Source organism: Pipistrellus hanaki (genome assembly GCF_964339955.1).
Source record: "Pipistrellus hanaki genome assembly, chromosome: 2".
Classification (NCBI taxonomy): Eukaryota; Metazoa; Chordata; class Mammalia; order Chiroptera; family Vespertilionidae; genus Pipistrellus; species Pipistrellus hanaki.
Genome location: NC_140504.1, coordinates 145,974,906 through 145,999,558, shown reverse-complemented (window position 1 = coordinate 145,999,558; position 24,653 = coordinate 145,974,906). Strand labels below are relative to the sequence as shown.

At 34.3% G+C, this 24,653-nt stretch overlaps 1 protein-coding gene across 1 annotated transcript in view; it reads right to left on the bottom strand.

The window, feature by feature from the left end:
• Positions 1 to 3,336: 3,336 nt before the first annotated feature.
• ADGRL4 (adhesion G protein-coupled receptor L4) overlaps positions 3,337 to 24,653 on the bottom strand; it is a 113,259-nt gene continuing 91,942 nt past the window's right edge. The window contains exons 14-16 of the mRNA XM_084872179.1: positions 5,905 to 5,996; positions 4,423 to 4,591; positions 3,337 to 4,061 (exon numbers count right to left, since the gene is read on the bottom strand). Of these exons, the coding sequence (XP_084728305.1) occupies positions 3,999 to 4,061; positions 4,423 to 4,591; positions 5,905 to 5,996 (324 nt within the window). The 3' untranslated portion in view covers positions 3,337 to 3,998. The remainder of the gene's footprint in view (positions 4,062 to 4,422; positions 4,592 to 5,904; positions 5,997 to 24,653) is intronic.

Here is a 24,653-nt window from a genome sequence, read left to right as displayed (position 1 = left end):
GGTTTCTTGGGATATATTCCTAGAAGTGGGATTACTGGGTCAAATGTGAGTTCCATTTTTAACTTCTTGAGGAAACTCCATACTGCTTTCTACAGTGGCTGCACCAATCTGCATTCCCACCAACAGTGCAGGAGGGTTCCTTTTTCTCTAATCCTCACCAGCACTTATCCTTTGTTGATTTGTTGATGATAGCCATTCTGACAGGTGTAAGATGGTATCTCGTTGTTTTGATTTGCATCTCTCAGGTGATTAGTGATTTTGGACATGTTTTCATGTCTCTCAGCCTTCTCTATGTCCTCTTTCAAAAAGTGTCTATTTAGGTCCTTTGCCCATTTTTGATTGGGTTATCTTCCTTTTAAGTTGTATAAGTTTCCTGTAAATTTTGGAGATTAGACACTTATCTGAAATAGCATTGGCAAATATGTTCTCCCATGCAGTGGGCTTTCTTATTGTTTTGTTGATGGCTTCTTTTGCTGTGCAGAAGCTTTTTATTTTGATGTAGTACCACTGGTTTATTTTCTCCTTAGTTTCCATTGTCCTAGGAGCTGTATCGGTAAAAATATTGCTATGATATATGTCTTATATTTTGCTGCCTATGGAGTCTTCTAATATTTTTTATGGTTTCCTGTATTATGTTTAAGTCCTTTATATATTTTGAGTTTGTTTTTGTGTAAGGTGTAAGTTGATGATCCAGTTTTACTTTTTTTTGCATGTATCTGTCCAATTTTACAGCACCATTTATTAAAGAGACTGTCTTGACTCCAGTGTATGCCCTTGCTTCCTTTGTCAAATATTAATTGAGCATAATGGCTAGGGTCTATTTCTGAGTTCTCTGTTCTGTTTCTTGGTCTATATGTTAGTTATTGTGCCAGTACCAGGCAGTTTTGAAAACAGTGGCTTTGTAATGAAGCTTTATATCTGGTATAGTGATCCGTTAAAATAGTTAAGACTTGGAAACTGCCTATAAGCACCCGTCAGTAGATGAGTGGATTAAAAAACTGTGGTACATCTATACAATGGAATGCTACGCTGTTTTACAAAAGAAGGAATTTTTACCATTTGCTGCAGCATGGATGGAACTGGAGAGCATTATGCTAAGCTAAATAAGCCAGTCAGGGAAAGATAAATATAACATGATCTCACTCAGATGTGAGATATAATGATCAACATAAACTGATGAACAAATATAGATCTAGAGACAAGGTATCACTGAACAGAATATTCAACCTCAGAGAGAAGGCAGGGGAGGAGGTGGTTAGAGATCAACCAAAGGACTTGCATGCATGCATATTAGCATAACCAATGGACAGACACTGGGGCAGTGGGGACTTGCCCTCAGGGGTGGGAATGGCTGGGGTGGTCATTCAGGGGAAAAGGAGACATATGTAATACTTTAAACAATAATAAAATAAAATAAAATAAAATAAAATAAAAAGCCAAATGTATAATGAAGTGCTACTATATTAGTAGTTTGGTAAGCTCCTTACAAATCCCCAAAGAAGTTCATTCCCGTGAAACCAAGTTAAGCTATAGTATGAACTCAAGGCAGCCTAATTCTTCTGCTTGTTCCACTTCATAAATTTGACATTCCTGGGTCATCTCTTTCCACATAACTGCATGACAGTAAGAGATAAGCATGGAGGGCTTTCCCTTAGGAAGCCAGTTCACCCCATGGACTTCCAGTATGGAAAACCTAAAGGGAAAGAGCAAAATGCAGACTAGTTCATAGGGTCCAGGCCCTCTTATCACATCAATTGTGTGGTCACAAGAAAGCAGAAGGCAGTAATATTGATTCAGGAAACAAAAAGAGAAGGTACCTACCTGCCTGTAAGGCAGAACAAAACTTGGTACAATGAATGTCCAAAGGCTAAATAATTGCAATACAATGTGACAAATGTTAAAATAGATATCTACTAGACAGCAGTGACACAAATGTGGAAGTGATTAATTCTTTGTGTGAATCAAGGAAGGTTTCTATGAGAAAGATACATTATGGATAAGTAGATGTTTGTCAGAGTAATGATGGTAACAAGGAGAAAATTCCAGAAATAGAGGATTAGGTAATAGATAACAAGTTTTGAGAAAAATAAGCAGCTTGGTATGACTAAAGAAATGTTGATAGGGCAAAAGTGAAAACCAGGGAGGTAAGGGCATATGAGAAGGTCTGAAATCTCATGAGAAAGAATATGTTTCATATTCTGACAGGCTCCCTCTTATACCTCCTCTTTTACTTATATAAGGGATTTTGTGATTACATTGGGCCAATCAGAAAATTCATGATGCTCTTCCCATGTGAAGGTCAGCTGATTATCAACCTAAATTCTTCTCTCCATGCAACCTAAAATAGTCATACGTTATGACTTAGGGTATGGACATTTTGGAGGGTCATTATTCCGCCTCTCACCCCCAGTTTTTATACATGGATTGAACAGATTACTTTTCCATATGGCATTCCAAAAACACTGTCCTATAATGACAATGACAATAATAGGCCATGGGTTTATTATATAAGAGATAAAAAATAATAAAAAGTTATCATCACGGACAGTCTAAAAATGTATAAGCCATATTGGCAGGTGGCTCATCTTTCCTGAGAAAAGGAATTCACAAAGCAGTAGCAGGATTCATTTAGATAACAATTTATTTGTTAGAGAAAGATCTGACAGACTGCATTTCAAAAGCTGGAGAATTAAAATCACAGCATTTAGCTTATTGGCATACTTTTACAGGTTAGAACAGAACAGTGACATATTTGAAATCTTCGTCACCGCTTCTTCATTTTAATGAGACGATTTGAGGATAGATATCAGCAGTACATTTAAACAGATATGCTCTAATAGATAGTGGAAAACTGTCAGAAAATAGATCCACTGTGAAAATTTCGAAAGTTCTTAGTGATTTCTTTGTCATAAATAACACTTTGAAGTGTGTACTTTTCTGAACAGAAAAAAAGCAATTCACTTTATGAATACTTCCCTACTTACAATGCCCTTTTAAAAACAGTAAGTTAAAAGGGAATATTGCAATGTAAACTATAATATTTTTTGAAATTAAACAAATAAGGAACTCAAATATACCAGTGAAAAATACAAACACTGAAGGTCACAGAATAGAAAGCTTCAGCTTTATGTACAGGCATGAACAATACTATATTTTGACACATTTGTGCATTACTGATTGAGCATTTGAAGTTACAATCTGTGAAGTAAGTATAGAAATAGCATATGCCTCATTCTAATGTTAATGTAAAAACAGAACAGAAATGTGTGTTTTCTTTCTTTTGTGAAGCTGTGCAGTTTTTAGAAATATTGGAAAAGAAAATGAATATAACAAATACAGGTGCAAGTAATTTTTATTTTATTTTTTAGGTGCAAGTTATTTTAGTAGAAATTTATGTTCAGAACAATTCACAAAACTGTAAGATGTGTTTATTCAATTCTTTATTTTATCTCTATAATTTCTCATGTAGTTTACAAAAAACACCCAAGTTCATTCAAAATACATTCCATTGTTATGACAGTCATTCCCTTTCTACTATTTTATATTCTGCTCCTTTATTCTCTTATGTTCCACTTTCTGTAACAGAGCTCATTACCAAGGTGATAGGGGACTAGTTTTAAAGTCAACATGAGTCATAAAATATCAAGCCAGTGGTTTCCTTCAGGACATTCATATATTTCTTGTGTTAGAAAGAAAATCTATCCTTGGGCGCAGTGATATCACTCCTGAGAAACCAATTACTTTCCAAATATCTGTAATACTATTTTTGACATAGCTAACTAAGTCATGTCGGGAAGTATATTATAGCTACATGGTACATAATTTCACCTCTTATTATATTCAGTTCCTACACTGTAAACAGAAAAACCGACTTAAAATATTTGATTATCTAGTAATTAATAATTAGATCATTTGTTTGAGTCACTTTCATGCATTGGCCACCCACAGCTTGACTTTTTTAGTTTTGTGTAGCAATAATTATCCATAGTTTTCTCTGTTTACCTTAAACATCCAAAACAACAAGGGACATTTTTGAACAACCTATAGTATTCTTCCTGGATCTAAAGAAAAGCAAAAGGGGAGAGAGAAATATTAAATATAATTTCAACAATCACATCAAGTTATTTTCAAATCACATTACATTGTTATGTTTTCCAAATTATTACTGCCTTCTAATTATCTGTAAGAATATGCTCAAATGAATGTAAGCTATATTTAGAGTCCTACCGTAGTAGCAAGTTTATAAAAAGCATCTTTTTCTGAGAACAGGTAGGTGTTCTGATCCTTTCTTATACTAAAACGCACTGCATTTAGGCAATAAAGGCACAGTCATGCCTTTATTGAGAATGGGATGTTTATCGATTTGGTAACTGACGCTATTTGAATATATCATAGAATTGACCAACATAACAAATTGCTTACCTTTCTGGATAAAACACACAGGAATAAGAAAATGAACATTCCCTGGAAGGCATTGCTGATGGTGAAGAGGTAAGCTGTCACCACGGATGCGTGTACAACATGAAGGACCCCAAAGATCCAGGTGGTGCCAAGAAGGAACAAGAGAGCAAGGGCTCCTCTGGCACAAGACCTAGAACACATTTGAATGACCCAGTTCAGAAAGTTATGTATCCTCAGATCCCCAGCTTCCTCAAATCCTGTGAGAAATTAGCTTGTGGTATAAGTGAGAAATCTCTTGCAAAAACCAATAACAATTTTGAAATGGAAAGACTCTGCACAGTTACATGGACAGCCTTGAGAGCCTGCTACTGCACTGTGGCAAGGATGGGCTTCCAAAATCATGGTAGTATTATTAACATATACAAGTTTTCAAGGATTTTTTTTATCATAAAAATATTTGTTACCTGGTGTACTGCATCGTGTGTGCTTTGATTTCATATCTAATGTTGCAGTAATTCCCAAAGGTATCACATATATTTGTGAGGAAATATTTTCTTTAAAAAATCTTAAGAAGTATACCATACAAATTGTGGTCAGCACATATACCTGACATCAAAGAAAACTTTCCTTTCCAGTTTAGTAAAATATAAAATTAGATTTTATTTTATTGCTTTTCTAATACCATTACCTCCAAATAAATTCATGTCAAAATACTAATTTCATTAAAATAAAAAAATAATGCATGTTCATTCTCACTCTTACTTATTTTTAGCCTATATCCTATGACTTTTGTTAAACCACTATTCAATCCTGCTTACGGCCTTAAGAATGAGGCAACTAATGATTATTTTTTCATTTCTTTTTAGTCTAAGTATTCCTTATGCAGAAGATGTTTCAGCAGTGTACTCCATAACATTAAAATCAGCACACTATGTGAAACTATGAATGGCGAGTAGTAAAAGAATGTAACCAATCAAACATTTGCTAAATCCTAACTATAAATCTTATGCAAGGTAATGAAACTACAGTAGTGTTTCCAAGCAATCCAAACATCAGTTATGTCTAATGCTCCCTATAATACACTGAAGTTTCCCTAAACAAACTTTTTCACACTCTTAGTAAATCAATGTTAAAGAGAGGGTTTAAAGGAAAAATCATGGCCTCATGTAAACTAGGAAACACAAGGAAGAAACTCTGTTACGAAGCTTTGAGAAGTGTTTTGCAAAAAAAAATCAGTTAGGCCCACTTTTTCTTAAAATGGACATTGTCTTTTCTTTCAAAGAGAAGTATGCTTGAAAAGATTGTTTTACTTACCATGTGGTAATTGTAGGCTTATTAAACATACTAAATGCTACTTAACATAAAGTACTTTAAGTGTAGAGGAAGGAAGCATGAAAAATCATTCAAAATTTGTCCTTTCAAAACTTATTTGTACCTTAAGTTACTAAAGTTTTTAATTACACACACACACACAAAAGTAGACTCAAAGGAACATTTATTTACCTTATGTTCTCATAGCAACTAACTTCTGGTTTCAACCCTGCAGTGTGACGAAAAACTTTGTATATGATAAATCCAAAAGCCAAGAGATTAACCTGAGAAAATAAATTAATTTCAAAGGTGATAATTTTCATAGTAAATTATATGCATATAAAGGAAATAAACAAATAGTAAAGATTTCAAATCATCAGAAACCAGAAAATCATGGCATTTTTATATGCATTACAAAGTGCAAATACTCTGGTGCATTTAGCCAAAACAAATCTGTGGTTGATTTTTACAATATCACTGAAAATTGTTAGTACACATGGTGATTAGTACAATTTACCAAATTGGACTAAGTAACCTGTTTAAGAAACTTCAGATTTAATTATCACATCTATAGATTGATGAGTATCATCTGCTGCCAATATTATGATCAATATACATATTCAGATAAATTTTGGTTTGAAAAACTTTATGAACACTTGATAAATCAAATATTTGTTCATTAAATCATGTTTTGTTTTTTTAAGGAGACATGCTAGTGGCAATTCTGTGAACCCTTTAAATGAAAAGAGAAATTGAGAGGAAATTAGAAAACTCAACAAAACACTTTCAATTTCTATTGCTAGAAAATGTTTGAACGTACTATCTTTTATATAGTTCATCTAGCTATCTGTTTTAATATTTATGTTGAGATTTGATTTCCTTAGATTTAACTTCAGAAACTTTAAAATGTCAATCAATGAAATGTTTGTTTGAAGGCATATATACATTTTGTTGATAAATATTTAGCATTCCTGTTTTTGAAAACCTGTAAGTCATATTAAAAGTATCAGAGGTCTAATTGAGATATATATATATTTTAAATGAATATCTATATTAATATGAGCATATTAATACATTTTAAATATTAAATATTATAGAAATAATTTGTATATTAATCCTTTATTGAATATATTTTATTAATCCAACAGATTTTCAAAAGCCATTTTGTAATAACAATAGCAAAGTGCAATATTTTAATTTTCAGCTAATTTTTACATGAGTATTCAAGAGCTCACAGTTATGGAAAGATTCTGTGACATATTTTAGGGCATTTTATATTGCTTCTCAAAATAAAATTTAATAATTATTGTTATAAAAAGCAGCTTTATATAATGGCTCAGATAATTTTATGTTGTCATTGCTCCATGGAGAAGTCCTTGAGAGAAATAAGGTTTAATCCCTTTTTCCTGCTTCCAAATGTTTATTACTTCTAATTATACAATTAATTAATTCTAATTACATTAATGCTTCCATACAAAGAAAAAAAAACTTTAGCAATTGCAGAGAGAAGATAAAGTATATTTAATAAATTTAGTTGACAGTTTCATCTAATTGTATACTCAAATAACTAATTGAAATGACAATTTAATTTTATAAATAATCTTTACTACTTACGAAAAAGAGATGTATTATATTTTCTAGGTTTCTATACCTATTGCTTTTAAAAATAAATTTGGAAACAATGATTGTATTTAGTTTTATAGATATATCAATTTTTTAAATAATAAAAATATTAAAATTTTGTTAGTATAAATAATATATTCAACACATTATTGGCTTAAAAATCTTCAAATACATTTTATAAGATGTTTATATTGAAGTTATCTCAACAAAGGAAGAGTTATAACACAAAACAACTTTAAATGATAAAAAAATTTTTCTCTAATGCATCATTTTTCCAGAAGTAATTTATAAAGGTCATTAAATAAAGTTCTTAAACTCATGTTTTCAATAAAATATGTTTGAAAAATAGTTGCTCATACTGCTATGGTTTCTCAGAAGTGCTGATACAGTTTGGACATACTCTTCTACATCATATGGTAAAGAATAGAAATGGGACATTCTCTATAGGTGATCCCATTCTGAAGAGTACATTTTTTTTCTGTACAAAAGGGAAAATATTTACATACTTGTAAAACCAGGTGCTTCTGGATAAGTAGGAGACTAATTCCTATTCCATAAACTCATATTTTTCCAATTGTAAGAGAAAAGAGGTTAAACATGTTTATCGAAAGGTATTATGGTCTTATGAAATGAAAATAATCACACATTGTGTTATCCACCAACATTGATAATAATATAAATATATGGAACTTTTTATTTTCATTTCTAAAGGGTCCATTGGTATAGTGGTGAGAGCTGGTACATATTAATGAACAAAAGAGACATTGTCCTTTGTTCTCATAAACTTATGAAGAAGAAGATTGTAAACAATCATACAAATACTTAGAAATCTACAAATTGTGATAAGTACTGTTAAGTCACAAATTTAGACTGTTAAGAGTGACAAGATGGGGCTGGATTAGAAAGAAGATTTTGGAAGTACCTATCTTAAGATTTAGCATTTAAACTAGTACCTGATCAATTATAATGCATTAGCAGATCAAGAATGAGGGGAGAAATACATTCCATGAAGAAAAATAGAAAAAAGCAAAGAGGAGCGAGAGAGTTGAGAATGTGATGTGCCTTTAAGTAATTAACAGCAGTGGCTGGGGTGTAGTAAACACAGAGAAAAGTCCCATGAAGGGAGGTGGGTCAGGGAGACAGAGATAGTTCTTGAATTTTATCTTTTTTAAAAAATATATATTTTATTGATTTTTTTTACAGAAAGGAAGGGAGAGGGATAGAGAGCTAGAAACATCGATGAGAGAGAAACATTGACCAGTTGCCTCCTGAACACCCTCTACCAGGGATGTGCCTGCAACCACGGTACATGCCCCTGACCAGAATCAAACCTGGGACCTTTCAGTCTGCAGACCGACGCTCTAACCACTGAGCCAAACCGGTTTGGCTTGAATTTTATCTTAAATACAAAAGGTTTTTATTTATTATGTTACTCAGTAATCACACAAAAAGTAATGTAGGGCTTTTCCTCAAGGAACTCACAGCATAATGGAGAAGATGAACAATCAGTAGGAAAGTTCAATACTATTCAGTTTGTGCATGCAGTTGTTTGCATTGCAAAGAATACAGGTGAAAACACCCTCATGTTTTGATTTTTAAGCCAATCTCAAATGAGCAGAACCAAAAGAATTGCAAAACAGAAAATAAATGAGTACTTTGGATCCCAGCCATTGGACCTACCTATGTACACTCATTTCCCAGGTGATCACATCCTGTGACTCAAAATACTATCGTTAGGTCCTGTCTGACCTCACCACTCAGAAATCTAATAGGCATCCTGGATTAAATTGTCAAAACCCAAACTGGTATTCTTTCTTCAAGGAGTTTATTTTTGCTGCAATCTTGCCCGACTCAAAAACAACAACAACAACAACAACAATACACACACAGAAACAAAACAAAAACAAAAAGTAAAAAAAGCAAAAAGTTATCTCATCTTTCTAGCAGATCAGGCATATTTATCAGCCAACCCTTCACCTCTACCTTCAATTCCTATAATATTTAGAATATCTCTACCACGCACCATCTTCACAAGTCATACCCTAGAGAGGGCCACCATCATGCCTCCCTGGGCTACTAGAAAAGCCTTTTAACCAGTCTCTCCTTCTAGCTTGCTTTCCTACAGTCCCTTCTCATGACAGAAGACAGGTCTCTATAAAATGTAAGTTAGACCATTTCTCTATTCAGAACCCTGGAATGGCTTTCCATCTCAGAGTTAGACCTGAAGATTTCACAATGGTCCCTAGGATCTGAAAGGATATAACACTTCCCGCAAGTCCTACTCCACCTTCTGATCATGTCACATTGGATTTTTTGTTCTTCCTCCAGCACACTGAGCATGCCTTGAGAGTGACTGTATTTCCTGGGCTCTCAGATATTCTCCTAGCTAATTCCCTCACTACCTTTGCTTAAATGCTGCTTTTCCACATACTGCCTCCCCGTGTACTTTCATGAAAATTTAGAACACGAATGATAAGTCATACCTGAGATCAATTCCATGGAAATGTAGAGAATGATGGTATTCTTTACCATGTGAACAATGCTGATTCTGTATGCCAACATGTCCTTCCCTTGCCTTCGTCACTGGCAAACTGACAAAGACTTTCTTCCACTAAATGTTTGTTAGTTTCTTCTGAGCCCTCTTCTAGGCCTTAACCTACAGTTTCAGTGGCCACCCTTGCACAGTCAGCAATTTTGGTAAGAATACTGGTAAGTCAGCTTAAAGATGATCTTCCAGGGATCAGGCCTAAACGGGAAGTCAGACATCCCTCTCACAATCCAGGACTGCTGGCTCCCAACTGCTTACTTGCCTGCCTTCCTGATTGTCCCTAACTGTTTCTGCCTGCCAGTCTGATCACCCCCTAACTACTCCCCTACCAGCCTGACTGATGCCTAACTGCCCTCCCCTGCAGGCCTGTTCACCCTTAACTGCCCTCCCCTGTAGGCCTGGTCACACATAACTGCTCTCTCCTGCAGGCTTGATTGCCCCCAACTGCCTTCCCTTGCAGGCCAGATCACCGACAACTGCCCTCCCTTGCATACCTGGTCCTTCCCAACTGCCCTTCACTGCTGGCCATCTTGTGATGGCCATCTTGTGTCCAAATGGGGACAGCCAGCTTTAACCACATGGGGGCAACCATCTTGTGTGTTGGAGAGACAGTCAATTTGCATATTACTCTTTTATTAGATAGGCTATATGTCCTATATAATAAAATCATAATATACTAATTGTCTGGTTGCCCATTCAACCAAAGCCTAAATGTTAATTATTGTATATGCTAAGGCTGCTCAACCACTCACTATGACATGTACTGACGACCAGGGGGCAGATGCTCTGACCTGTAGGTTAGCTTGCTGCTGGTGTCTGGCTGATCTGGACTGAGCGAGATGGGCTGGACATGCCCTGGAGCCCTCTCTAGGTCCCTCCCCAGCTGGCCAACCTCCCTGGCCCTGATCATGCACCAGTGGGGTGCCTTGGCCTGTCTTGAACCTTCTCAAAATCTGGGACACCTTGGGGGATGTTGGAGATTTGGTTTTGGCCCAATGGAGAACTACCAGTCACTATGAAATGCACTAACCACCAGGGGGCAGAGCTCATTACAGGAGCTGCCACTGGTGGTCAGTGCACTAAAACAGGGGGAATGGCCCTCAGACAGAAGCAGGGCTCACAGCTGGTGAGTGCAGCAGCAGCCCCAAGGATGTCTGTCTGGTGGCATGCGAAGCAGTTTTAAGCCATTAGACTTCCCCTGAGGGCTCCCAGTCTGGTAGAGGGCACAGGAATTTCATGCACCGGGTCACCAGTATATATACCAGAGGGGTCCCTTGGGGTAGCCTGCAGAGGTCAGGCCTAAGCTCGCGCCCCCAGCCTCACAGCCCTGCAGCCCCACCTGGCACCCCACCTTGACCTGGCACCACCTGCTCACCTGTTCCACCATCCCACCATGGTCCTGCTCTTGTCAGGGCCCACTGGGGCCGGCAGCACCTCCACTGTTGCCTGCTGCCAGCACAGTGTCACCAAAACCCATCATGTTCCATGCTTCCCTCTGGTGGTCAGCACACGTCATAGTGAGCAGTTGAACTGATTGAAAGGCCACCAGAGGGGACAATTTGCATATTAGGCTTTTATTATACAGGAGAGGATGCTAATTTAAGTCACTTTTATAATAGATTTTTAAATGTAAATAAAGAATTAATATCACCTAAATGCACACGGTCTTATTTACTTAGAGGTAGAAATTAAGTTGAAAGTCTGCATTATACATGGTATGGAAACGTCTCTCTCTCTTTTTATTTTTTTATTTTGGTGGGGGGGATGTTTTATGAAATAAGTATGAATGGTCTGATATGAAATAAAAACAAAAGTTCAAAACAAAATTATATAGAATTAAAATTATTTTTGATAAGAAATAGTTTACAATTGTTTCAGAAGTAATGACTTGAGAATAGAGAAATATCTGCATTTTTAGGTTAAATAGTTGGAAAATACTATTAGCACTATGCTACAGGCAATAGTTACATCATTGATAACTGACTTGAATGTATAATTTAAAAAAATATTTGAAAATTATTAATACTAACCTTAAGAAAATGGTGCCTTTAAAATTATTTCCAGTTTTGCTCATTAGTTTATACATACATGTGCTAGTTTTATTAGTTGTGATTTCCTTATTATTTATCTCTAGGTGTTAATGCCACAAAAGCACAGGAGCTAATTAATGAGTTGCAAATGAACAAAGTAATTCATTATCATCTTTGTCTCAATTAAAAAAAGAACAGTTTTAGCTTGTCAACTAGAAGTTCATAATACTTTTCCAGGAATAAACAAGACAAGGACATTACATGGCAAACATAAGAACTCTGAAATTCATTGCTGCACTTTAGAATACAGAAGAGAATGAAAATAGCTGTGAAGAAAAAGTCATTCAAAGTCATGAAAAGTTAACCCTTGAGAATAAAAGTAATATTTTAAATTTAAAATAATTCCCCTTGCTTCATCTTAAGGGTATTTATCTGTAAAGAAATCTGTTCCTTAACTTCATTGACATATGTGGTTACTTCAAAGTTTGGCACACATGTTCTGATGTTTCAGAGAGTGCGATAAAAATTTTAAGTGTCTTATTTAAAAAAAAAAAAAATTAAAGAGATGAGCCAGAGAGAACAGGAGCTAATTCTGAAAGATTTCGACCTACAGGTACATTCAACCCAAGGGCTTCACATTCAGACATCAAAATGAAGCATCCCAATCAGTCATTTTTCTTTTCTTAGTCTTTTCCTCAATAATTGATGAAGCCATCTATATGCTGATGTCAGATCTCACCAAAAAGAATGAGACAATTTCTCTTACAGCACTTTTAGACCCCGGCTTTAATTTTTCATATATATCAAAAGGAATCTGGTTCATTTAAGAATGTGTCATGATCACAAGTACTGTGTCCTTTCAAGTAGTTTTATTGCCTTTAAATGAACTGGCCCAAGACAAATTTGTATCTGCTAAGGACAAAAGGTGGGGGTTTTTTCTGGTCTTCTGAGAGACCATGAAAAAACATGGTCTCTTCTCAATCCTTAGACCCCAGCAGAGACAACTAAGTAGTTTTCAATGTAAGCTTTAAAATTCAATAAAATAATCTTATAGTTAAAAAAAGAAATTCTGTACTAGCTAGATTGGAATCAAGTAGAGCTTGTCTTCTGTCTGATTTCCTTTTTTTATTATTTCCCAATTAAAAGAATTCATGTACATGCTTAGTTACAATGCAAATCACATCGCATTGGAGTATGCATTAAGCTGAATAATGTCCCAGCCTCCCCAAAATGTCCACACCCTACTGTCTGGGCCCTGTGAATATGGGAAAATGAATTTTGCAGATAAAATTAAGGTTGTGGACTTTGAGAAAAAAGACATCCGGCATCATCCTGTTGGGCCCAGTGTAAACCTGTGAGCCCTTAAAGGCCATGGAGGAAGACAGAAGAGACTCCCTGAGGTGCAGCACAAGAGAAGGCAGGAGAGATGAGCCAGAAGTAGAGGTCAGAGAAGACGGAAGACAAAGGCAGCCAAGAAATGTGGAAGACTCTACAAGTTGAGATTGACACTTGTCCAGCAGCCAGCCAGGAAATCAATTGCATGAAAGTGAATTTGGCCAATGACCTGAAAAAGCATGAAAATAAATTCTTCCTTAGAGCTACCAGAATGGTTGATGCCTTGATTTTAGTTGAATGCAACTATGCAGGGAAACTAGCTGAGCCACATTACACCCAGACTTTTGACCTACAGTGATGTGAGCTAATATGTTTGTGTTGTTTAAGCCACTATTTGTAGAAATAAACGACAGCAATAGAAAACTAATACAGAGTTAAAAATACGTGTGAAATACCCCATCCTTAAGTGTTTCCTATTTTTTAAATATAAATTTAAAATCCAGTTTCAAATAAATGCTTATTTATATATCAATAACTCATTTATTATTAATGTCCTAGATATTTGGTGAGTAGTCAATTAAATAAATTTTCTTTGCTATTTGTGGATTCTGCTTCTATGTTTCTTAAAGTAAAAAGATCCAGATCAATTTTAACTAATAAGTGACTTCCTTCCCAGGAATTTAGAAATGCATTTTGAATTTCAAGTATTTGTCAATTATTTTTGTCTGTAATACCTTCCTTTATAGGCTGTTCTCATCAGGTTGCCAAATAAGTAAGAAAAAATACAGATTGCCTGGTTAATTTAAATTTCAGATAACCATCATATTGTTTTAAAGCAATTTGTTGTTTATCTGAAATTCAATTTAACTGGTCACACTGTGTTTTGTATGGCAACCATTATTCAAATTAGCTGGCCACCTTCTGTTTTGTATGGCAACCATTAACTTCATAGCTTTCCATTGATTTTTACATCTGATTCTTCTCGTATTCTGACACTGGCTTTTAAGTAGAAAATCTCAAGGATATCACCCTCTCCTGATAGCCTGATCCATAACTGTTTGAAAAAAGATCTCAAAGGAAGAATGGATACATTTTCAGATGTGGCAACTGCTGTGGAACATGTGTACTGAGACTGATAAAATATTCTCAAAGTATATAGCAGATGAAATCACATCTAAAAGGTTTGAGTAAAGAATACACCCACATTTGACAGAACTGTGCCTGTGCATGGTGAAGCTGTGCTAGCAAGTGACGGTTAATAAAGTGATAGTTGGAAATAAAATTTTCAAGGCTTAGATGTAAAACGGTGTTAATATAAGTTTAACAAAGATGTACAAGGTATAATGCCACAGTTTTGTCAATCTATGGTCAGGATTAGAGAATGGGATCACTTTTTTCTCTATATGACACTGCTAGGAAGCATTCCTCCAAACCTCATCTTGTTAACATTCCCCAAGCTTGGGACTCAGCACCCTTGGGAGTATCCACAGAGCTAAAGGATACTCCTCTGCTCAGGTTATCACCACCAGGCTCAGTAGAGAGAAGACCACAGATACATGGGAGTGAGGTCTACAATTATATGAAAAAATACACATATTAAGAGTAATCTGAAACATTGAAACATCTGAAACAACCTGAAAATATAACAAATGTATTTAAGTAGGCTCTAAATATCGTAAGAACATCTTTCATAAATTACTCTGGGAATAACAGTACTCATGATATTTCACTAATACCTTGAGGTTTACACTTTAGAAGACAGCAGTGTTCTTTCACTGCCCATTGACCACTGGGGTATATGACTGGATGGATAGTTATTTTAAAACAAAAGAGTGTTTTCTATATGCCAAGCCTCCTCTATTTTTTAAATTCATTTAATAGTCACACCAACTTAATGGGGTAACTATTCTTATCATTATCATTACGTTTATTTAACATTTATGGAAACAGACACATAGAGAGGTAAAATAACTTGGCCAAGATGATACGGTTAGGAAGTAGCCAAGCCAAAATTCATACAAAGTAGACAGGTTCCAGAGTTTATACTCCTAAGAACTTTACAAAACTAGCAAACCACAAATGAAGGACTAATAAAGAGAAGTTAATTGGACACCTAAAATTTCAATAATTTAACTGTTTATACATTAATGTTTTACTCTTCTATACTTAACCATTTCTAAAATGTTACTTCATTTTAGAAATGGTTAAGTATAGAAGAGTAAAACATTAACGAGTAGGGATGTGGTTAGTTAACTGGCATCAGGGTTCATTGAACTTCAGATAACAGTGTTGAAGATCTTATTAAAACTGAACAGGACTTAGTATGTTATGCCAGCAATCCCCAAAGAAGATACCTGTCCTCATTGTTCTCAGTGGTCAAAGGATCTAAGAAGGTGGTAATTCTTCCTGTGCTGGTGAAAAACAGAGCTTTCTATCCCTTAGCTTTTGAATATGGTTACTAGGTTCATGCTAGAGGACTCCAAAGTGCAGTGCCACAATGATCTATTGGGGCACAGGAAGAACATATTAGAATTCCCACTGATATTTTTCTAAAGAGAACATTAAGGTTTACTACTTAAGATAAAGATGACACTTTGTAGCCTTGCTTTTAACATGTCAAATAGAGTCACATATAAGATAAAAGCCAAAAATAAGACTCAAGATGTCACCAAGTGCACTGTGGGTTAAAATTCATACTGATGAATATTCAAATGAGAAAATGACAAAACTGACATTTTTCCTACTCTTAGAGTGAGTTATTTGCCAGCGGGTTTGCAAATCCATGTTAGTCAGCCAGGTTAAAATGCATGAAGATCTAATCAGATTTAATAAAATGTTGTTTAAAAATTTAAATTATTAAAAGGGATATTTGAAATATGCATTTAGATTCACAGCTTTCAATCATATCAAGTAAACATAATTTATGCATATCAAGTAAACATAATTTTTCTAAAGTCAATGATACATGTTTTGAAGTTTCTTTTAATGTTTTCTACATAATAGTGAGAGTTTAAAAATGTTATGTACCATTAAAGAAATGTTCTGTTCTTTATGATGAAGTTAACTGAAACAATACATAGAAAATATTATGGCACAAATAAATTTTCTTTATAAATTTAAATATATATTTTCAATAATAAAAGTGCAATTAGGGAACATTATTGAAGGTTTGAAAAAATTATTATTAGAACAGAATCAGTATTGTATGTCTACCATCCAGTCATACTAAAGTACATATTTAATGTATCTTTGTAAGGTTTCTGCTCTGATAACCATTAAGTATTAAAATAAACTGAACTTAGGGCTAGACCTTAGGATTGCCGGGTTAAAAATATAATTAGTATTTTGTTAAAAAATAAAATGATATTTTAGTGAGGACCATGTTTAACATATTTAAATATTGTCATTACATCTTTAATCTTTTATATTATATTTTCAAGTGTTTTATAATATACATTATATATAGGGTTGAACAAAAGCAGGTTGACAGTTGTTCATATGAAAAAGAATACAATAATTAATAAATAATACTACAAGAAATTTGTGTTTTGATTACTCACAACTATAAACCTACATTTGTCCTACCCTGCATAATGTATAATGTAATGTGCATAAAATATTAGCAAACTAGTATATGTATATATTTTTCAAGATAAAAATTATACATTTATTGATGTATGAATAGCTAAATAATTTCTCTAGTTTATAATAGATTTTATTCCAATATTTAATCATCTTAGGCATTAAAATATTTACACTGCATCTTTTTAACTTGTTTGTATTAGGTATATATTAATAGCTGATATTTTTTAGTATTTAAAAATAATTTATTGGTCTCTAAAACAGAATCAAAAGGTAGAGAGAACTAAAAATTTATAAAAATGAAGGGTAAAATGACCTTCATGGGTCTAAGTGAATGTCATGGGCTTATTTTTATAGCTGATTTTAACTCTAGATGGTTATAAGTCATAGAAAGATAATAGAAAAGGAACAAAGGTAAAGGAGAATAACAATATGTGAAGAGTATTTCCAGCAATTGTTTGATTTAATGCCATAATGAAAACTGAGTCATAAAATCTTTTGTTAACATAAGCAAGGAAAAAATGTTCCTTATACAGTATATATATATGCGATATAAAATGAAGACAGAGGTTTGCAAAAATTAACTAATTTTATTTAAAAAATGCACTATTTTATTGTTATTCAGCATCTGAGATAGAAATTGCACAATTAAGTTTAAATTGTACTAAAGTTATTACTAATTAAAAAGGTGAAAATGCAAGAGACCTAATTGTTCCCTAAATTATTAAAAATTTTATTTTCGACATTTAAAGGCTACTTTTATTCTTTCAATTTTAATTTCTTTTTAAAATAACAGCAGTGTGTATGGAGTTGGCACCGTGCTCTTCATTTACGTATTAGAAATCCAGTGCACAGGAAGAACCCATGGTGTGGGATTTTTGCCAATTATATTGTTTTTGAAAACCTCTGCCATTATTTGGCCAAGATCTCATTTTATTCAGTTAAACATAAAATGCCAATTAAATTCCTAGTGAAAGCATGCTATAGATAGATAGGTGGAGATAGATAGATAGATAGATAGATAGATAGATAGATAGATGGTCAGATAATGATAGATAGATGATAGAGCAATCATTCCTAAGGGGGGAAAAAGAGATAAAGGGTGATAGACTATAAAGAATGCTTCCTGTGTTATTTCTTATGTGAAGTCTTCTCAAGAAAATCTCATTTCCATGACTATTTGTTTAAATTTCTTTTGGGGAAAGAAATTGACACTTTTGACTAACTACTGTGCTTGTATCATTTATTTATTAATTCAACAATATTACTTGAGTGATTACTACCTGATAAACCTCAAGGATAATATGGTGAGAAAAATTCCATAAGGTTTTGCTCTGGCAGCACTTAGTCTTTTGGAGAAGACAGATATGAATCGGTTATTAATCAGTGATTCACACTAACATGTGTCATTTTACATTGAGGAAAGTATTCCAAAGAAAATAATGAGCTTCTATGAAGGCATGTGACAAAAATATCTGGACTAGTGAGCTGAGCCTGTAGGACTTCTTCCGGAAGTATAGTTTGAATTGATATCTGAAGGTCAAACAGGAGTTAACTGAATAAAAGGGTAGCTAGAGGGAGTGTTCTGGTGCAGAGGTGCTGACATGGAAGGTACATGGAACCTCTGAGAAGCTGTGAAGCAGCCAGTGTGATTAAGCTGCAAAGGTCTATGGGACTGTCTTGTGAGACGAGGTTGAGCAGCAGGTGCCAGAACATAGGTGCCTCAAAGGTAGAGTGTCCACCTTATCCCTATTTGCCAGGGCCAGTATTTTTCATGTCTGCTGTCCTGTGTTCTGTTCAGGTCAGCATTTATCTGAGTTTTTAAATTTGCTTACATCTTAGACAAGCTCAGGTATGTTTGGTAAGCTCCACTTCCAGTTCCTGCAGTGTTTTAGTGACTGTGTGGGACTCACATGTGCAGTGATCATTCCAACTTTCACATGTTGAAATGTGAAAGATAATCAGTGATATCTCACTTCTCTTTCCAGACCCTATCCAGATATGGTGTGAGCACCACCTTGCGTTCAAATACACTTAGTGGTTAGGGACAGCTACCTCCTCTGTGTCAGGGAGCAGTGGAAGGAAGGTTACAAATGCTGTCATTGTTAGGCATACAGTACTCTATTCCAGATAATTTTTACATTGTAGAAAAAATTACTTTCAAAATAGATTTTTGAATGAAATGTTTTATAGGTCCATCAATACAAAGAAATCAATTTCAAGTACTTTTATCACCTACTATCACTCTCAAAATGTCCAAAGTTTGATAATAAACTAACATAATTCTTATCATAGGCTTTGTTAAATGTTTTAGACTTGACCCCAAGAACAATGTAAAGTCAAAAAACATGTAAATAGGGCTGAATAAATGTTCAGCTTTGTTTCTCCAAAATATTGCTTCAAACTTGTCGATATATTGTCTTACAGCTACTTGCACATGACTCCTTGGGATTTTTTTGAGAACAAGGTTTCTCCATTTACCCCCCTTACTTACTAGCACAGCCTCACTTGGGACTTTAATACTTAACAAATATTCTGAAATATTCAAAATGTTGTACCTATTTTCCCCCAGTTTTTTTTTTTCTTTTTATACTACCTGAACTTTTAGTTTGATTGAATACTGCCCATATGAATAGGTTAATATTAATTAGAAAAAATCATAAAGATTTTTCAAAGATTCCAAAAAACACACACTTTCTCCCCCCCCCCCCCCCCCGGAAAAAATAACTGTTCATTAGAAATATAAGATTAAGGACAATTTAAATGGATGAAGCTTTTAATTCACCCTTTAGCTTTTTATTTCTTAGGAAATTTTTTTAAAAGGATTTGAGCAATTAAATGTTATACAGGGCATTGGAAATTGCTTGATGATACCTATCAATTTAAATACAAAAAACATCCAATGTACATATCCCATATATTGATCTATAATCTGATGCAGTTAGGATTTTAGATGGGATATTCTGTTTAGTTGTGGGATAGTCTTGACAAGGATTTAGAGAAAGAGATACAAAATGAGGGAAGAAAAATTCAAGAGCTCCTCATTTTCAGTAAGATGGAAAGTAGTTTATTCTGACATGTTTGCTAAGTAAAATTAAGAATTGAAAGTTTATGAATAACTTTTAGAAGGTCCGTGGTTGCCAGGTCTCTCAAAACTCACCCTGAACCCATTTGTGGAATTCAGAAGATAGGAACAAATGTTTCGTGGACCTAACAAAGATATTCCTTTCAATCTCCTGTGCGTGGGGAGAGGAAAGGCTATATGGTAGTGAACCAGCACAGACTGAGAATTTGCAAATCTCTGAGCTTGTCTTGACCTGTTAGTAGCTGCATGATCCTGAGTAAATTGCTTAAGCACTCCAAGCCTCAGTTTCTGATTAATTAAAATGCAGATAAAAGGGTGGTTCTTACTGAAATAGTATGAATTGAACTGTACTGACTAAAGGATGTGCCCTAACACTGAACAACTTGGATTTTTTTATTTTCTATCTAATACCATCAGGAGGAATGTTTTTTTCATCAGAAGAAATTTTAAATATTCTTTTCTTGGGAAGCCCTGGAACTCGACACAATATTTTCTTATGAGAAATGGAAATCAAGACAAAGCCACATAGATAGTCCATTCTCTCAAAATAAGTAATTTATATTTTACAGGAAATACTGAAGGGAATAGAGGGATATAATAAATATAGAGAATATTAAATATTTTCAGATGTCTAGGATAAGTGCTCTGCAAATGTTAATAAATACTGATTCAAAGAAGACTTTGCTCACTCTTCTTGAAGATCAGCGTAGGCAAGGACACTTATGCTGGGAGGATGATCAGAAGTATAAGGCCCTGTGCTCTTGGCCAAATTTAAGGGTTTTTATAAGTTCTAAATGAATAGAAGCTTGGAGATTTTATCTATTAGCTACTTAAGAACACACATTTTGCTTGAGTGTAACCAGATCTTCTCATGGAATTAATACAATTCTTTAAAAAGCCATAAATAGTAGGACACCCATTGGTATATACACTGAGTGGCCAGATTATTATGATCTGTGAACGCATAATAATATGGCCACTCAGTGTACTTCTCTTGGGTACCTCATTTATTTGATATCAACGATACTATAAATCATGCATCTGATCAGTTTTCCCCTTCGTACTTGCTGATAGAAAGCTCAGGCCAAATAGGTGGTTGATCTCCAGCAAAAGTACAGAATTCTTTTGGTACCAATTTGAGATACAAATACACTGAGTGGCCAGATTATTATGTGTTCAGAAATCATAATAATCTGGCCACTCAGTGTATAAATTCATTAGTCAAAATTATAGTCATGAAATCTAGTGAAAATAAAAAAGTTATCTCTTACAAAATGCTTTACTATTTTTGTTTTGATATACTACTGATGTTTGTGAGGATTAACTAAGATGTTAAAGGGTTTTGTAACAATTAGATTATACAAATGTAAAGTGAAGAACAATTCTAAGGACTATCAATAGCCCTTAGAATTCTAAGCTCTATCAATTCTAACAATTCTAAGCTCTATCAATATCCATATTTTCCCTTTCATCATACAGCACCTTTCACTCTAAAGCTATGATTATAAAAAATATCAGTGATGAACTTCACCATGGCTAGTTGTTTCTAATAGGGTTTGGGAAACCTAAAGAATATTTTCCTATTTTTTTAATCTCTAATTTATGTGAAGTTATTAAATTTTTATAAAATATTTAATATGAGTCCCAAGGAGATTATCTGTGAAGGTATTTCCAGTAAGAATATAATTCCCATGTATGGGAATACATTGAAAACTACCACTGCATTATTTATGATGTTTTTAAACTCCACTTTTTCTTTTAAAATCCCAGCTACCTATTGTTTCAAGAAGGTCAGAATATGAAAAAGTAGCAAGATGTTACATGTACTAAAATGTTTAGTAATGCATAATATGGAAGAAAGGTTAGAATATTAAAGCACCTTAAACTACAGAGGTCATGAAAAGATGCACCTAACAAATATGATGTCATTAAATTAAAACATGTAATCAAAATGTTAATGCTGTTATCCACAACCATTAAAGTTTATAGTGGGTAGGGTTTCTAATATAGCTTCAGTGGGGTCATCTAAAAGACATTACCCAAACAATAATTTTAATTCTTTTTAAAATATTTATGCCATTTAAAGCATGCGGCAAAATAAACTTTTATATGAGACTTAATATCAAAGTTTAAATTAGTGGTTTCCAATGAATAGAAATGGGGACATGTCCCCCATGGAACATTTGGTGTGCCTGGAGACATTTTGGGTTGTCATATACAGATAATGGTGGTGGTGCTACTGGAATCTGGTGAAAAGAAGCCAGAGATTCTGCTAAACTCCCTATAAGGTACAGGACCACTGCTACAAAATGTCGGTCCAAAATTTTGGTCAATGGTACCACTATTGCAGAACTGTGGTCCATCATAATCTTACACTCGGTTTTATATGTTCTAATTTAGTCATTTAGACAGCACGGTAGACAACATGTAGTGTTGGCAAAAATGTCAGAAAAAGGACATTCTCATATTGTTGGTGGAAATATCAATTGAAATAAATGTTTCATGGGCAATTTGTAAATTTAAAAATCTGCCTCAACTAGAATTTTTACTTTTAGGAAGCACTTTCTAACAATTTTACATTATGTATATGTGTAACTATTTTGGAACAGGAATTCTCTATTCAGCATTATTTGTAATAAGAAACTATTTGAAACAAATGTTCATTAGTAAAGAAGAGGTTAAATAAATTTGATCATGGTCAGAGTAGGCAATGATAAGAAATGGCAGAATTGTATATTCTAACCAAGATTAATATGATACATTTCAGGTTATAAATAATTCAGGTTGCTTGAAGTCATAAACAAAATTCTTTCTTAAATTATGTAAATAAATTTATATGTGTGTGTGCCATGGCAAAGGTCAGGAGAGACCCAGAGTAACCACTAAGAAAAAGAGTAATCATTGAGAATACGAGTATGGGGTGAAATGTTCACTTTTTACTTTACACAGTCTTGTAATACTTTCATTATTTTTCAAGTGTGGGAAATTTGTGAAATTAGAAAATGTATTAAGAATGTATCACATGCCGAAACCGGTTTGGCTCAGTGGATAGAGCATCGGCCTGCAGACTGAAAAGTCCCGGGTTCGATTCCGGTCAAGGCCATGTACCTTGGTTGCGGGCACATCCCCAGTAGGGGGTGTGCAGGAGGTGGCTGATTGATGTCCCTCTCTCATTGATGTTTCTAACTCTCTATCCCTCTACCTTCCTCTCTGTAAAAAATCAATAAAAATATATTTTTTTAAAAAGTATCACATAATAATTATATATATATATATATATATATATATATATATATATATATATATATACATGTCCATCTTGTAAGCATTATGAGAAGAATTAACTTTGAGTAGGTTTTACCAGGTGTTTCCTGGGGAAAGGGAAGTAAGGTAGTGCAGACATGGACAGAACAACTGGAGGAGGCCACTATAAACAACTAAATGCAGTTTTGGCAAACTTGAGAAGAAGCGGGTAAAAGTAGTAATATAGAAACACTCATTTATAAGAGTTGTAATATTAATGTAAATGAAAGCTTATATTATATAATGAAAATACCTTATTTAGGCATAGTTCAATTAGTATTTGCTTCAATCAAGGAAACTCTATTCTTCAATATTGAACGTGTCTATGGAAAACTTCAATTTCTGCTTAGAAGTTAAATGATTTTTGCAAATTCATTTTTATATTTCTGTACTTGAACCTAATCCCTTGCATGGTTTTAGTTGAAAGAATACAGCATTAAAGATGAAAAATGTCAAAGAAAGAAAGAAATTATCTTCAGTATGCAGCTTTCTTTACAAAGATTTAGAAGCCTTTTTTTTTTTTAATACCATGCAATCTTTCAAAAGCATGGCTAGACATTTTCATATATAGTTATAATCTTACCATTCTAAATGTGGTAATTCATAGATGGAATTAGTGGGGTCACTGGCTCATACTTCAGAATTCTGAGAGATCCTTATTATTAATGAGCTAATACCTGGGGAAGTACTTTCAATTGATCAATGCGGGAAATGTTGCTACTCAAATACCTAATCACTCACAGTTATCAGAATAGATGAAATGCTTGAATGTTCTTTGAAACAACATAACTAAGGGTAGAAAAAACTATCAGTGCTGAACTAAACTCAGTTTTTACTAGTTCACATATTGTTTAAAAGGCATTTTAAAACCAGAGGCCAGGTGCATGAAATTTGTGCCCTCAGGGTGAGGGGTCCCTCAGCCAGGCCTGCACCCTCTCACAGTCTGGGAGCCCTCCAGGAATGTCCAATGACAGCTTAAGCTGCTCCCTGTGAGGAGCGGGCCTAAGCCAGAAGTCTGACATTCTTAGCACTACCGCCACTGTGCTTGCCAGAGTGAGCATGGCTTTTGGCTGAGTGGGACTCCCCCTGTGGGAGTGCACTGATCACCAGGGGGGGTGTGCCCCCTGGGTGGTCAGTGTGTGTTATATTGACTAGTCATTTGCCATTCGGTCAATTTGCATATTAGCCTTTTATTATATTGGATCCCAAACAGACATGCCCCAGTGCTTCGTTCATAAAAGCAAGCAAATATTACCTACTCCTTACTCTGTAGATTAGTTATAAACTGGAAAGGTTTTCACCAAGTTGTGTATTAATTAATGATAAGATATTAGGCAGAATTTTTTTTTTCAGGAAGTAGCAGGATTATTGATTGCAAAAGTCCCAAAAAATATTTAAGGAATAGAACTATTCTAAGGAGCATAACGTTCCTGGA